Source organism: Kogia breviceps, chromosome 2 (genome assembly GCF_026419965.1).
Source record: "Kogia breviceps isolate mKogBre1 chromosome 2, mKogBre1 haplotype 1, whole genome shotgun sequence".
Taxonomy (NCBI): Eukaryota; Metazoa; Chordata; class Mammalia; order Artiodactyla; family Physeteridae; genus Kogia; species Kogia breviceps.
The window spans coordinates 115,892,501-115,905,758 of record NC_081311.1 but is presented as its reverse complement, the minus strand read 5'-3'; the positions used below and the strand labels follow the sequence as shown (position 1 = coordinate 115,905,758).

The following is a 13,258-nucleotide window of genomic DNA, read 5'->3' as shown; positions in this document are numbered from 1 at the left end:
GTTGGTTTTAAGTGATTTCTTTCTATAATAACCCCTTAGAGAAACGATATTGCTTTGATTGGCAATCATTATTAATTTTTCATGGCATTTTGAAGATGCAGATCTTTTAATGGTAATAGCTTTAATTGAGGTCTAAATGATTTTTTGATGGTCTCTTCTAATATGATTTAATAGTCTTATGTTCACGATCGAATGAGTGTGTTAATTTCTAATTTAGAAATTTTATTTGCACTTTAGTTTCATTTTTATGTTCCACAAAAAGTGAATGAAATTGTAGCATTTTAATTATACATTATTAAACATCTCAGCAATTTTAATTCCATTTTCACCTAGTTTTACTTAGATTTTTTTTTCATATGAGATCTAAGTCATAGTAAAAGAAGTGTGCATTTTTTTTCATTTGTCACATAACATCTTCAATTACTTAGACTATTTTTACAAGCTGCTCCTAGTTTATGAAATTTCATTAAGTGTTTTAAAGAAAATCAAAAAGCCTCTAATATATATGCATATCTATATAAAATAAACTGGATTAATACTAAAATGTTGGATATGCAATAAAAATGATCCTTTTCTGATATGCATATTTGTTGCTAAATATTAAAATTGCTCTGCCTCTTTCGGCTTACTTGTGTTAAAAATAAAAACTCTGTCTTAAACAGCATAGCATCTTAAATCCTTAAAATGATTGAATAGGATTGATTCATAGTGTCCCTTAAATGTTTTAGCAAGACTGCTCTTTCTGTCCTCCTGGGAGAATTGACTGCAGATTGATATTATGAGGTGTTCATATGGTAACAGAAATGGTGTGCCCTAAGTCCCAATAACTGGCCCAACAGATATGGAATCACCTGTAAACCTTGACGCCATATCTGTTTTTAAAATTATCGAACAGGATATTGTCTAAAATTCTTATGTTTCTTTCTTATGGGCTTTCTTTTCTTTGAATAAGGAAAATGAGAATAAGCAAACATGATCCAGCAATGGCGATGATACTAGATTATGGAATTTTACTATTTTAAGAAAACAGCTCATGTAAATCATTTCATTTATATCTGATTGAACTTGTCACCTGAATGTTTTTCCAAGTTCAGTTATAAAATCTATGCTTGCATAGTTACACTTATGTAACAGTTTCTCTCCCCTTGCTTATATGCACAAAAACTCTAGGAAAAAAAACCGAGCCTAGATATTTATCTAGCATAACTGCTTTAAATTTCACATGCAGAAGTGTGATTGTGTTGGCGCATTATGAATGGTAGCTTTGGTGTTGAAAAGTCCCCTCATTTGCTCATGGCATTTACAATTAGTAAATTAAAATGATTGTATCATATTAACAGTGGCACAACTAAAGTTTATAGTAGTCCTCTGAGGACTGTGGGGGGAGACAAAGCAGCTGTTGCTGTTTGTTTATGCAACTCAGCAACATATGAGCGCTGGTCCCTCAATGGCGCTCGGCGGGCTGGGCTCTGCTTGATCTTTGAAGGTTGCTGCTGTTTGAACAAACCTCCCTGTGTCCCATGTAACACCATCTGTCTCACTAGGAATGTGGGAAGATTCAGCACACCCTAGCAGTTGTCATACCGTTTCTGTGCTGTCTTTTTGCAAAAGGCTTTTGTGTCATTGCTGCTTGAAAAAGGCTGGCCTCCTACCTTGAGCATCCAGAGTGGATGACTGTATTTCTTTCTTTTCTTTTTTCTTTTTTTTTCAGAATTCTAAGTCACAGTGCTTTTGTTCCCTTGTTCAAAAAGGTCAGCTGTGTTTGATTATATCTTTGCTGCTTTTAACTTGTCTTTTCAGCAAACTTTTTGTCTTTTTCATCCCTACTCCCTAGCACACTACTAAAAAGGAAAATGACAAGTCGGTGAAGTCTTTCCTACTAGCCTGTGATAAAACTGCTCAAGCAGGTCTAACCCAAGATGTTGTCTGTTACATGTGATAATGAATCAGATCTTACATGCAACATCTCAGGAAAAACAGAGTTTATATTTGCTACTAGCACAGTGAATGGGGTATTTAAACATGCTTATCATGTAATGAAATAGTTATAGTCAAGGATTTTTTAATTTATGTGTGGGGGGCTTTTTTCCCCTTCTTTAAAATTGGTATTGCTTCATTATAAGATATACTTTTATCTCAATACAGAAAATATGATAAAATGAGTTATTTGTGTGGGGAGTTTTTTGGGGAGACTATTTAGGATTTTGAGGATAATATTAATTTTTTTCCTTGACAAAACAGTTGCATTCCAATAGGGAATCTTCAGGTTTTAGAATTTGCAGTAAACACAGAGAACCACAAACATCTTTGCAATGATGCTTTCTCATCTGTAACAGCTCAAAGAAACAGTCTGGAAAAGAGACTACAGAGATAATCCTAAAGCAAGTGTTGGATGCGCATGTGAAAGCACTTTTTTGTTCCAATTTTATTGCCAACATTATCACTTTTATTGCAACTCTGAAAGACTGGGCAAATAAATAAACATGCACTCAAACCTTTTGGCCTGTCTGAAAATCGAGGCCTTTTAAAAATATTTGTAACAAATTTCCTTTGTTCCTCCTGCACAAAACTGATGTCAGTCTTCCTCCTTTTATAGCACCAAATGCTGACCCAAGGAGCAGGTAATCGCAAGTTCAAATGCACAGAGTGTGGCAAGGCCTTCAAATATAAACACCATCTGAAAGAACACCTGCGAATTCACAGTGGTGAGTATAGCAGAGGGGCTGGTGCTTACATTTGCATTTTGTTTCATTAGGGGCATTTTTAAAGATTGTGTAAAATTTACACAATCCTGTATGTAGTTGTTTGGATCTACCCATTTATGTCATAAGCTATGTGCACCTGCTTTGTCATCGTGAGATTTATGGTACCACCAGTAGCACTACTAATAAGAAGAGGAGTGCTTATACTTCTTGAAAATTGCAAATGCTTTGATTTATTGTGAAATCTAGAGGCTCCTTTTTGTCCTTTTAAAAACTCTTCTAAAGATTAAATGTTTTGACCTGAAGAAACTCAGCTGGCAAATTCTGAAGGAAATTCATTTTTGATACCCAACCTTGAAAGAAGAATGTGGGAGAATTTTGGAAAAGAGCTTTTGTATGATAAGTGTACCTTGATTCCTGAGAGCTGTATATTGCCGAACAACAAGCTACCACTGAGATTTCTTCTTTATAACTATTTTGATAGCTCTGCCAAGCATTTTATTACCAAATTGGATGCTATTCAAAGGACTAGTTGGATTGGTAGAGTCAATGGAATCTTCACAGAGTTGATTAAAGCCATGGCTACATTTCCCTTTGAATACTGTGACATCTTTATTGTGCTATTGACCACACATTAATCTGACACTCTGTTTAAATAGGAGGCCGCCGATGGCAAGACCAGATTTGGGATCCTGGCTGAACAAGGCACAGATAGCCCTCACCTTCCACTGCTAACATCTTGAATTATGTCCTTCCAGGGTAGATAAAGCCCTGAAACAGTGATAGCCACATAATTCTAATCTAACCACCAAGAACGTAGAGGTGCCCCATTGTGTTCCTTTCCTTTGGTTGCACAGATTCTTGCCTTGGTAGACAACTGCAATCGTTACCCAGTCAACAAAATGTAACGTCAATTTTAATTGTCATTTTAGGTGAAAAACCGTACGAGTGCCCCAACTGCAAGAAACGTTTCTCCCATTCTGGTTCCTACAGTTCACACATCAGCAGCAAGAAATGTATTGGCTTAATCTCTGTAAATGGCCGGATGAGAAACAATATCAAGACGGGTTCTTCCCCTAATTCTGTTTCTTCTTCTCCTACTAATTCAGCCATTACCCAGTTAAGAAACAAATTGGAGAATGGAAAACCACTTAGTATGTCTGAACCAACAGGCTTACTTAAAATTAAAACAGAACCACTAGACTTCAATGACTATAATAAAGTTCTTATGGCCACACACGGGTTTAGTGGCGCGAGTCCCTTTATGAATGGTGCACTTGGAGCCACCAGCCCTTTAGGAGTTCATCCATCTGCTCAGAGCCCAATGCAGCACTTAGGTGTAGGCATGGAAGCCCCTTTACTTGGATTTCACACAATGAATAGTAATTTAAGCGAGGTACAAAAGGTTCTACAGATTGTGGACAACACAGTTTCCAGGCAAAAAATGGACTGCAAGGCGGAAGAAATTTCCAAGTTGAAAGGTTATCACATGAAGGATCCATGCTCTCAACCTGAGGAACAAGGAGTTACTTCTCCTAATATTCCACCCGTAGGTCTTCCAGTAGTGAGTCATAATGGTGCCACTAAAAGTATTATCGACTACACGTTAGAAAAAGTCAATGAAGCCAAAGCTTGCCTCCAGAGCTTGACTACTGACTCAAGGAGACAGATCAGTAACATAAAGAAAGAGAAGCTACGTACTTTAATAGATTTGGTCACTGATGACAAAATGATTGAGAACCACAACATATCCACTCCATTCTCCTGCCAGTTCTGTAAAGAAAGTTTTCCTGGCCCCATTCCTTTGCATCAGCACGAACGTTACCTTTGTAAGATGAATGAAGAGATCAAGGCAGTCCTACAACCCCATGAAAACATAGTCCCCAACAAAGCCGGAGTTTTTGTTGATAATAAAGCCCTCCTCTTGTCATCTGTACTTTCTGAGAAAGGAATGACAAGCCCCATTAACCCATACAAGGACCACATGTCTGTACTTAAAGCATATTATGCTATGAACATGGAGCCCAACTCTGATGAACTGCTGAAAATTTCTATTGCTGTGGGCCTTCCTCAGGAATTTGTGAAGGAATGGTTTGAGCAACGAAAAGTCTACCAGTACTCAAATTCCAGGTCACCATCACTGGAAAGGAACTCCAAGCCGTTAGCTCCCAACAGTAATCCTCCCACAAAAGACTCTTTATTACCCAGGTCTCCCGTAAAACCTATGGACTCCATAACGTCACCATCTATAGCAGAACTCCACAACAGTGTTACGAATTGTGATCCTCCTCTCAGGCTAACAAAACCTTCCCATTTTACCAATATTAAACCAGTTGAAAAATTGGACCACTCAAGGAGTAATACTCCTTCTCCCTTAAATCTTTCCTCCACATCTTCTAAAAACTCCCACAGTAGTTCTTACACTCCAAACAGCTTCTCTTCTGAGGAGCTCCAGGCTGAGCCTTTGGACTTGTCATTACCAAAACAGATGAAAGAACCCAAAAGTATTATAGCCACAAAGAACAAAACAAAAGTTGGCAGCATAAATTTAGACCATAACAGTGTTTCTTCGTCATCTGAAAACTCAGATGAGCCTCTGAACTTGACGTTTATCAAGAAGGAGTTTTCAAATTCAAATAATCTGGACAACAAAAGCGCTAACCCAGTGTTCGGCATGAACCCATTTAGTGCCAAGCCTCTATACACAGCTCTTCCTCCACAAAGTGCATTTCCTCCTGCCACTTTCATGCCACCAGTCCAGACTAGTATCCCTGGGCTACGACCATACCCAGGACTGGATCAGATGAGCTTTCTACCACATATGGCCTATACTTACCCAACTGGAGCAGCTACTTTTGCTGATATGCAGCAAAGGAGAAAGTACCAGCGAAAACCAGGATTCCAGGTAATGAGACCTATCTTTTTGCTTGAAAGAGAGGAAGTGAAAATTATATCGTTTATGTGTATGTAGGAAAAAAAATCTTAGTGAAAAAATCTAGTGCTGTGTTCTCAGCAGAAATAGAAGAGTGGGTTTGAACTTGAATCTAAAACTGAGTGAGCTACACAAATAAATGGCGAAACAGTGGAACACTGTGCTACGTAAGCACTTTTGCCTTAAGAAAGATAAAGAACTTAATATTTATTTTTGAGATTTATTTGGATTGATCAATCTGCTTTCAGAATTATACATTGATATGAATATTCGGTAGGATTTACATAGATGCCAAAAGTTAACATTTGTGACAGTCACATACTTTTAGAGATGCTCACAATTTTCAATAATGCATGTATAAATTTGATGTTCACTTCATTTTATAGTTTATTTGGAAGAGCATTTTAAAAATATTTTGTACATTCCACATGATTTCCTTTGTAGGTTTCAAGCTAGTAAATAATTTATGTTTTTTCAAATACAAAAGCAGGTATGTTCTAACATCATGGCATATAATCCCTGTTTGCAAAATAGGAGCGTAAGTAGCAGTGCACCTCTGTAACAGCTGTTCCGGTATTCCAATTTACAGTACATCTGCCCTCTTTGTAAATGTATTTAAGCCTGTTTAATCTTTTTTAGTATTAATTAGTGCAAACGTAGTCTAAGAAAACCGAACTGTGGGCTAGCAAATGGAAATGTATGTTATCATGCAAGTTTGCACTCCTTTGGATCAAGACAAAATAAATATCAAGAAATTTAATAATTTACTGATCCACATTCATTATTGCTCAGTGCTGAAGGCTGTTTTAACATAGATAGAACATTGATAAAAAAGTGTTATTAATATTCCCTATTTCAAATTAGAAAATTAAATATAAAAATATACCTTGAGGCCTTTAGTTGGTAGACATACATTTAAATAGATTGCATAATAATAACATTTTGTACCTAAATATAAAATTCAATTAAAATGGGGTTTCCACAGCTACGGATCATTCCTAAAGTTAAGCACACTGGAAAATACGCAAATTCTGATGTTTAATTCTCACTCACAGATATTTCCTGATAGAAGGAAAATTCAGGAATTTGGGGGAGTTTATGTTTTTCTCACCTTCAGAGTTGACCATTTTCTATCCCTGAAAAACAGCAAGCTCTACCACCTAGGGCAGAGAGGTTTATATTTTTGTTGAAATGTGAAACCTCATATATTGTTTGTGGAAAGTAATAGTTTTTAAAAACTAGATCAATTCGTCGCGAGCACCTCTGAGGTTCTCCAAATGTCAGCCAATGCGAAGTTGTTTGGTACAAACACAAAGAGAAGCAACTGTGTTGAACTATGTGATTATATCACAGGGAGAATTGCTTGATGGAGCACAAGACTACATGTCAGGCCTAGATGACATGACAGACTCCGACTCCTGTCTGTCTCGAAAGAAGATCAAGAAGACAGAGAGTGGCATGTATGCATGTGACTTATGTGACAAGACATTCCAGAAAAGCAGTTCCCTTCTGCGACATAAATATGAACACACAGGTATGAGTGACTTTGACTAGCTAGTTAGAGCTTCCCGGCCTGCTGTACATTTCATAATATTTAATGAGTACACTTGTGCAACATAAGATGTAGCATATGCTGATACCTTCAACAAGGAAGAAATAATGCTTTTGCCTAGCTCAGTAGGACTTTTTCATTGCCTGTTTATTGGATCATTCATGTGTTTATCAGTGTGCTTGTCTTATATTTTTTGAGTTAGTCTTACACCAAATTCACAAATCATGTCAAAGATATATTTAAATGGCCAGGGCAATGAAATGACATGACACAAGCCAGCTATTGAAAATATCTTCAAATTCTTAAGCTGTGATGAACCTGTATACGGAAAAATTTAACAATAAAAAATTCAGTCAATGCTGTATTCGTTTCATCATCGAAACATCAAGGAAGCCACGATTTGGGGGTGATTCTGTTTGGTTTTCATAAATTGGCCATGCTTTGAATAAACTAAAAGTGTTAGGACTGTGAAAGAAAAGACATAAAGTGGATAATAGGCCAAATGAGCTACTGAAATTAATAATATTTGGAAGACTAAAATACAACTTTCTAAATTTAAATAGCTTCTTTCCAATTCATGCATTCCTCATTAGGAAGCATTGACAAGATAGCAGCCTGATTCTTCCCCATAAGGAGAGAAGTAATGGGTTAATTTTTCAAAAGAAAACTGAAGTGCCATAAGGTGAAGCAATATTAGTTCCCACAATCCAAGATCTGATCTGCAACTGCGTGCTGGAGCTACGCCTGTGTTCCCTCCCTCCCCCTCCTTCCACCCTTAACCACAGAGTAACTCGGCTTCATCCCTGTTCTTAACCCATCTCCCACTTTTCTCCAGTAGAAATTTGGCATGCTGTACTGGCCCTAAGTGGGAAAAGAAAGAATGTAGGATCGCAACCAAAATACTGATGGGTGGAAATTATAGGAAAATTCTCATTTTAACCAAGATGTCTAGTATCAAACATTTTAATATAGGGACTTCCCTGGCGGTCCAGTGGTTAAGACTCTGCCCTTCCAATGCAGGGGGCACCGGTTCGATCCCTGGTCAGGGCACTAGGATTCCACATACCTCGCAGCACAGCCAAAAAATAAAATCAAATGAGCCTTGAAAAAATGTTTTTAATATAGAGGAAAAAATTAACCTAACATTAATGCTCTTTGGGGAAAAGTAATGAAGAGGCAAAAAAGAAAAAGAAAAAAAAAGAAAAGGGAATGTGAATACCTCCTGTCACAGTTTGACTGTCTAAATACGTAGCACCCTTTTTAGCAACCGTCCTTGGGAAGCCTTTGTACTGATCACTCCCTTATTCCTCACTGGGCATGTGAGGGAGGCAGTACAAGTGACCACAATCACCTGAGGGTCAGGGAAATTTGGGTGCGTCCTACAAAGTTAAGTGTTGAGGGTATTTGTAAAAAGAACAAGGTTGATTCATAACAGCGCTCTTATTCCAACCAACCCAGTTTTCTTTTTGTTCAATTGTCTGATACTAATTGCTATGATTTCAAAAGTTCAACTAATGATACTTTAAAAGCAACCTAATTTGAATAGCAAATCCCAACAGTTTTTACACTTGTGTGATAAAATTCAATGTTTGAAACGTCACAATTTTCTTACATTTGTCTTTTTTAAAAAAAAATTATTTGTTTTTATTTTTGGCTGCGTTGGGTCTTTGTTGCTGCACGCAGGCTTTCTCTGGTTGCGGCCAGCCGGGGCTACTCTTCCTTGCGGTGCGCGGGCTTCTCATTGTGGTGGCTTCTCTTGTCGCGGAGCATGGGCTCTAGGTGCGCGGGCTTCAGGAGTTGTGGCTCGTGGGCTCTAAAGCGCAGGCTCAGTAGTTGTGGCGCACGGGCTTAGTTGCTCCATGGCATGTGGGGTCCTCCCGGACCAGGGCTCGAACCCGTGTCCCCTGCATGGGCAGGTGGATTCTTAACCACTGCGCCACCAGGGAAGCCCCTGACATTTGTCTTTTATGATAGATATCAATAGATGTTTTCTTTAGTACCAAGTCCTATTTATGTATTATAGATTAAAGATACTTTCATACCTAAATTTACTTTAATATCTTAACCTCAAATATATTTTGTATTTATTATTCAACTACAATAGGCACATCATTGAAGGCATCTTTCCCTCTCTGATTGGTTTTATTATATGACCCTATGCAAACTCTACCATTTACTACATGGTGAGTGTAAAACTTTTATTTTAGTGAGGGTTGTCATACATATTGACATCCAGTCAGTATCTTTATTTCTTATAAATTAGTCCATAATCTTCAAGGTTTATAGATAGTTAAGAGACCCCACAGTTGACAAATGCAAATATGCATAATCAATTTGAAAAATAGACTGTTATTAAAAAAAGATAAAATATTCTGGTCCTTTAAGATGTGAGAGGATCAGCTGCCTAGAAACATTGCCTAGCAACAAGATGCTAACCATCCAATGGTTTCTCTAAACATGTGATTAATTATCCTCCTGTTGGCTTCCCAGCTTGTCAAGTTTCCAGTGTGTTAACTTTTTGGTCTCCTGACCAAACATCTCATGACATTACTACTGTCAGTTATTAGGTTCCATCAAAGTGAAGTTCTTCATGAATTTTCTATCAGTACGATATATGTGGAAATTTAGTTCATTTTCCTTCCCTAATTGGGCCCCACAAGCCTTTTATTTGTTTATATTAAGCACTAGTAATACTTTGAGAATGTGTTAATATAAAAATTATAAGTGAGAACAATCTTTGGGTTGATTGATTCTAAGGTTGGGAAATGAAGTTGAATGGTCATTTGGTTATGTGTTGATTACGAATATGTCATTGATAAAGTGTGTTTGTTACATCTGTCTACAATTTAACATATAGAATAGTTTAAATTAAGAAGGAAAGTATGAGCTACTTATTCTCGAGATCCTGTGCTCTTTTACCTTGGTCTGTTTAATTTATTTCCTAGGCAGACACCAAAGATATAATGCTTAATTCTCCTTACCAATAGCTCATTGATTGCTTGCTTTTCCTGGGAACCGGGACTGGGACAGAGGAAGGAAACACTACATAAATGTTGATTTCAATAGGATTAATTGTCACAAACAAGGACTGTGAAATGAAAAATCTGAAACTCCTGTTAGGCACCGTAAAGCAGTCACTTATATTCCACTAAAACTTAAATCTGACATTTATTGAGTACTTTCTCTATTGAGACATTGCAGTAGGTGCTCTTAAACCCACTTTATTTAGAAAAGTAATAAAAATGTTTCTACTTTTGAGTGAAGTCAGAGTTTCAAATAAATTACCAGCCAATTTTGTTACTCAGTTACATGGTAATATTTTTCATACCACAAACCTTTCATTTATTAACTTCAGTTATCATTCTAGCTGTCAGGTGAATCATGAATCTTGATATTAGAGAAAAAATCTTACCCTGAAAAAGTTTTGACTCACTCAGTATCAGTTTGGATGTTTTTTTCTGAATCTTGTTCATGTGGAAATTTAATTCCAGGACATCTTGATTTGAATCAGGTAAACCGATCAAACAAGTTAAAAAGAGATAAATCACCAAGTAAGTTCCTATTTAAATTGAATTTATTAAGCGCTTACCAGTGAAATTTCTGGAGATTAGTAGAATATTTAGTGCAAGGTATAGGTCAACACTCCTGCTCCCCAGTTCTGTCCTTTGTATGACATCGTAGCTGAACATTTTATTCTTTTAGATTGTCAGTTCATAGTGTAGAATTAATGTATTTCAATATAAGCATATTATTTATTATCAAAGGAATTCCCTGAAAATCAATTGCTGGTAACCATCGAATATCTGTATCTTAGACTGCAAGTCAGTGGGCATCCCCCAGGCATTTCTAACAGACCTTGAACTTGTCCTTGAGAATGCTCCTTCTCTCTCAGGACGCTGCTCTGTGTTTTGTTCCTTTGGAAAAGAGAAAGCCACATCAACTGTGATGTTCATTCAAAATTATTCACATGCTGATCCATGTAGTTACCTAACTGATAGACATTTTTGTGCTCTTGAGCTGCTGAGACATTTAGGGAGGTTTAGGACAGTTCTGCCCACGTGTGCTGTAGCAACTAAAGAACCAGGAAAGTTTTTATCTGCAATTTCTCTTCTCTCCGTTCAGATTCATTTCATCCATGTACTCTGCTCCTGATACATGCATCTTGCTTACGACTTGGGAAATTATTGAACATGTATTCATAAATACAAATAAAAATATGAAACATTCATCGAGTGCTTACTATGTGCGATCCTTGTGCTAAACATTTTACCTACATTGCCTCCTTTACTCCTTATGCCCAGTCTACAAGTTAGGTCCCCAAATAATTTCCCTTTTACTGACAAAGACCCTGATCCCTGGAGAGGTTAACATGCCTGAGACTGCACAGCTGGTCATAAAAGATGGGTTTGAACCCAGGCAATCAGACTCTAGAACCCATCTTCCCTTATCTAGCACTGCATCACCCTGCCTCTGTGATTGAACTGCCACTGTCAGAAACATCTTATCCTAACTCCTGATAGCATTTTTTTAAAGGTCCAAGTACACACAAGAGAGAGCAAATTCATACACAGCGACTTGAGATTTTTCTGGAAGGCAAAACCTCTGTCTTTTTCCCAAATGCACTTCTGCTTCCTTTTAAATTACCTTCGACCCGGTGGTCTTGTGAAATGGAAAAGCACACTATCTTTCCAAACTCTTGGCACTTTATTGAAATTTTCCTCTCTGTTATCTAGTTTACCTCATTTAAAACAACTTTTCCAAAAGTTAAGGAGTGGTTCTTGTGTGGTTTGAATTACACTTTTTTTCGTCAGACTATAAGCTGCCTTGAAGCAGATTACTTGAATCTTCTTTATTCCCAATAACAATGAGTAGCCACCAACAGCTGCCTTTCTGATTTTTCCTCTTACAGGTAAATAACTTCTTCCTACTCTAATGTTGTGCTTTACCATGTCTTATCACTTAATTTATATTGGACGTTACAGTAAGACAAAGATCATTGATGAAATAACATATAGCAGCCTATAGCTTTTTCCATAAATAGTAGCATGCCCAGAGGCATTCAATAGCATTATTAAAGATATTTGATTACTAATTGAGATTATGTATCACCATATAACTGAATACCTGAGGCGTACAGAATGGCTTCCTAATCTTAATGTCACTTAGCAAATGAAAATGGTGTTGAATCTACTAATGCTGGTTTTCAATTTGCTGAAATTCAGGTTTGTATTAGGAAATAAAAGCACATAGCTTCATGTATGTTATGATGAGACATACTGCTCTCCATGACACATTTCTGACTTTAATTCTGGAGCATCAGTCTGATCAATTTTTTTTTGTAGTTCTATTTTGGAAATAAACTTTTAAGTATGGCAGCTATGGAAGGTGTTGAAGGCATTCCAGTGCTATTTGTGGCCTGGAATCAACCAGATGTGTTTAGGCTTGGCACCAGTTTCAAGTTCCAAACACTGGTTAGAAACTGCCTGGAATGCCAAAGGAAATACAGCATTCTCTAGCTGAAGAGTATTTTAACACTCAACAAGTGGCTGACATCTCATGGAAAACTTTAGAGGGAAAACACTATTTGGGTTTAGCTCAGCCTACATGACATCCATCTTTCTACTTTGTGTTTTCAAATGATTTCTTCTCTAATTTGTATTCTTAGACGCATTTGGCTGATAAGACATTCCTTAACATCATCTTTCCTCTATTCCTGCTCCTGCCTGACTTGGCAGTTTGCTCCTGTTTGAGCCGTAAAGCCTATTTCCAAAGCACCCATTTACGAGGTAACAAGCAGAGGATATACAACTGGCAATGCCAGCGATGATGCCTTCTTGATCACTTTTATACAAGTCCTTGTTTTCAAACCGTACAGAAAAGAATTACCTGAAAACCACGTGCACGAGAAATTTCTTGTTAAGTAGGACATTCTTCAGAGTTTTTAATGAGGCAATTAGCAATTAAAAGCTTCATTTCTGAGATTTTTTTCCTTTAGTAGCTTTGGAGTTTCTTCTTGCTTATTAGCTGTATTGCACCCAGAAGCAAGCATTAGAGCACCAAATCATGAGATGA

At 37.2% G+C, this 13,258-nt stretch overlaps 1 protein-coding gene across 6 annotated transcripts in view; it reads left to right on the top strand.

Annotated features, from left to right (window-relative positions):
• The window catches only part of ZEB2 (zinc finger E-box binding homeobox 2), a 128,370-nt gene that overhangs the window by 113,829 nt on the left and 1,283 nt on the right, over positions 1–13,258 (top strand). For all 6 annotated transcript variants that reach the window (XM_059051715.2, XM_059051713.2, XM_067025968.1 and 3 more), the window contains 3 exons: positions 2,597–2,705; positions 3,635–5,607; positions 6,988–7,168. In XM_059051715.2, coding sequence (XP_058907698.1) covers positions 2,597–2,705; positions 3,635–5,607; positions 6,988–7,168 — 2,263 coding nt within the window. The remainder of the gene's footprint in view (positions 1–2,596; positions 2,706–3,634; positions 5,608–6,987; positions 7,169–13,258) is intronic.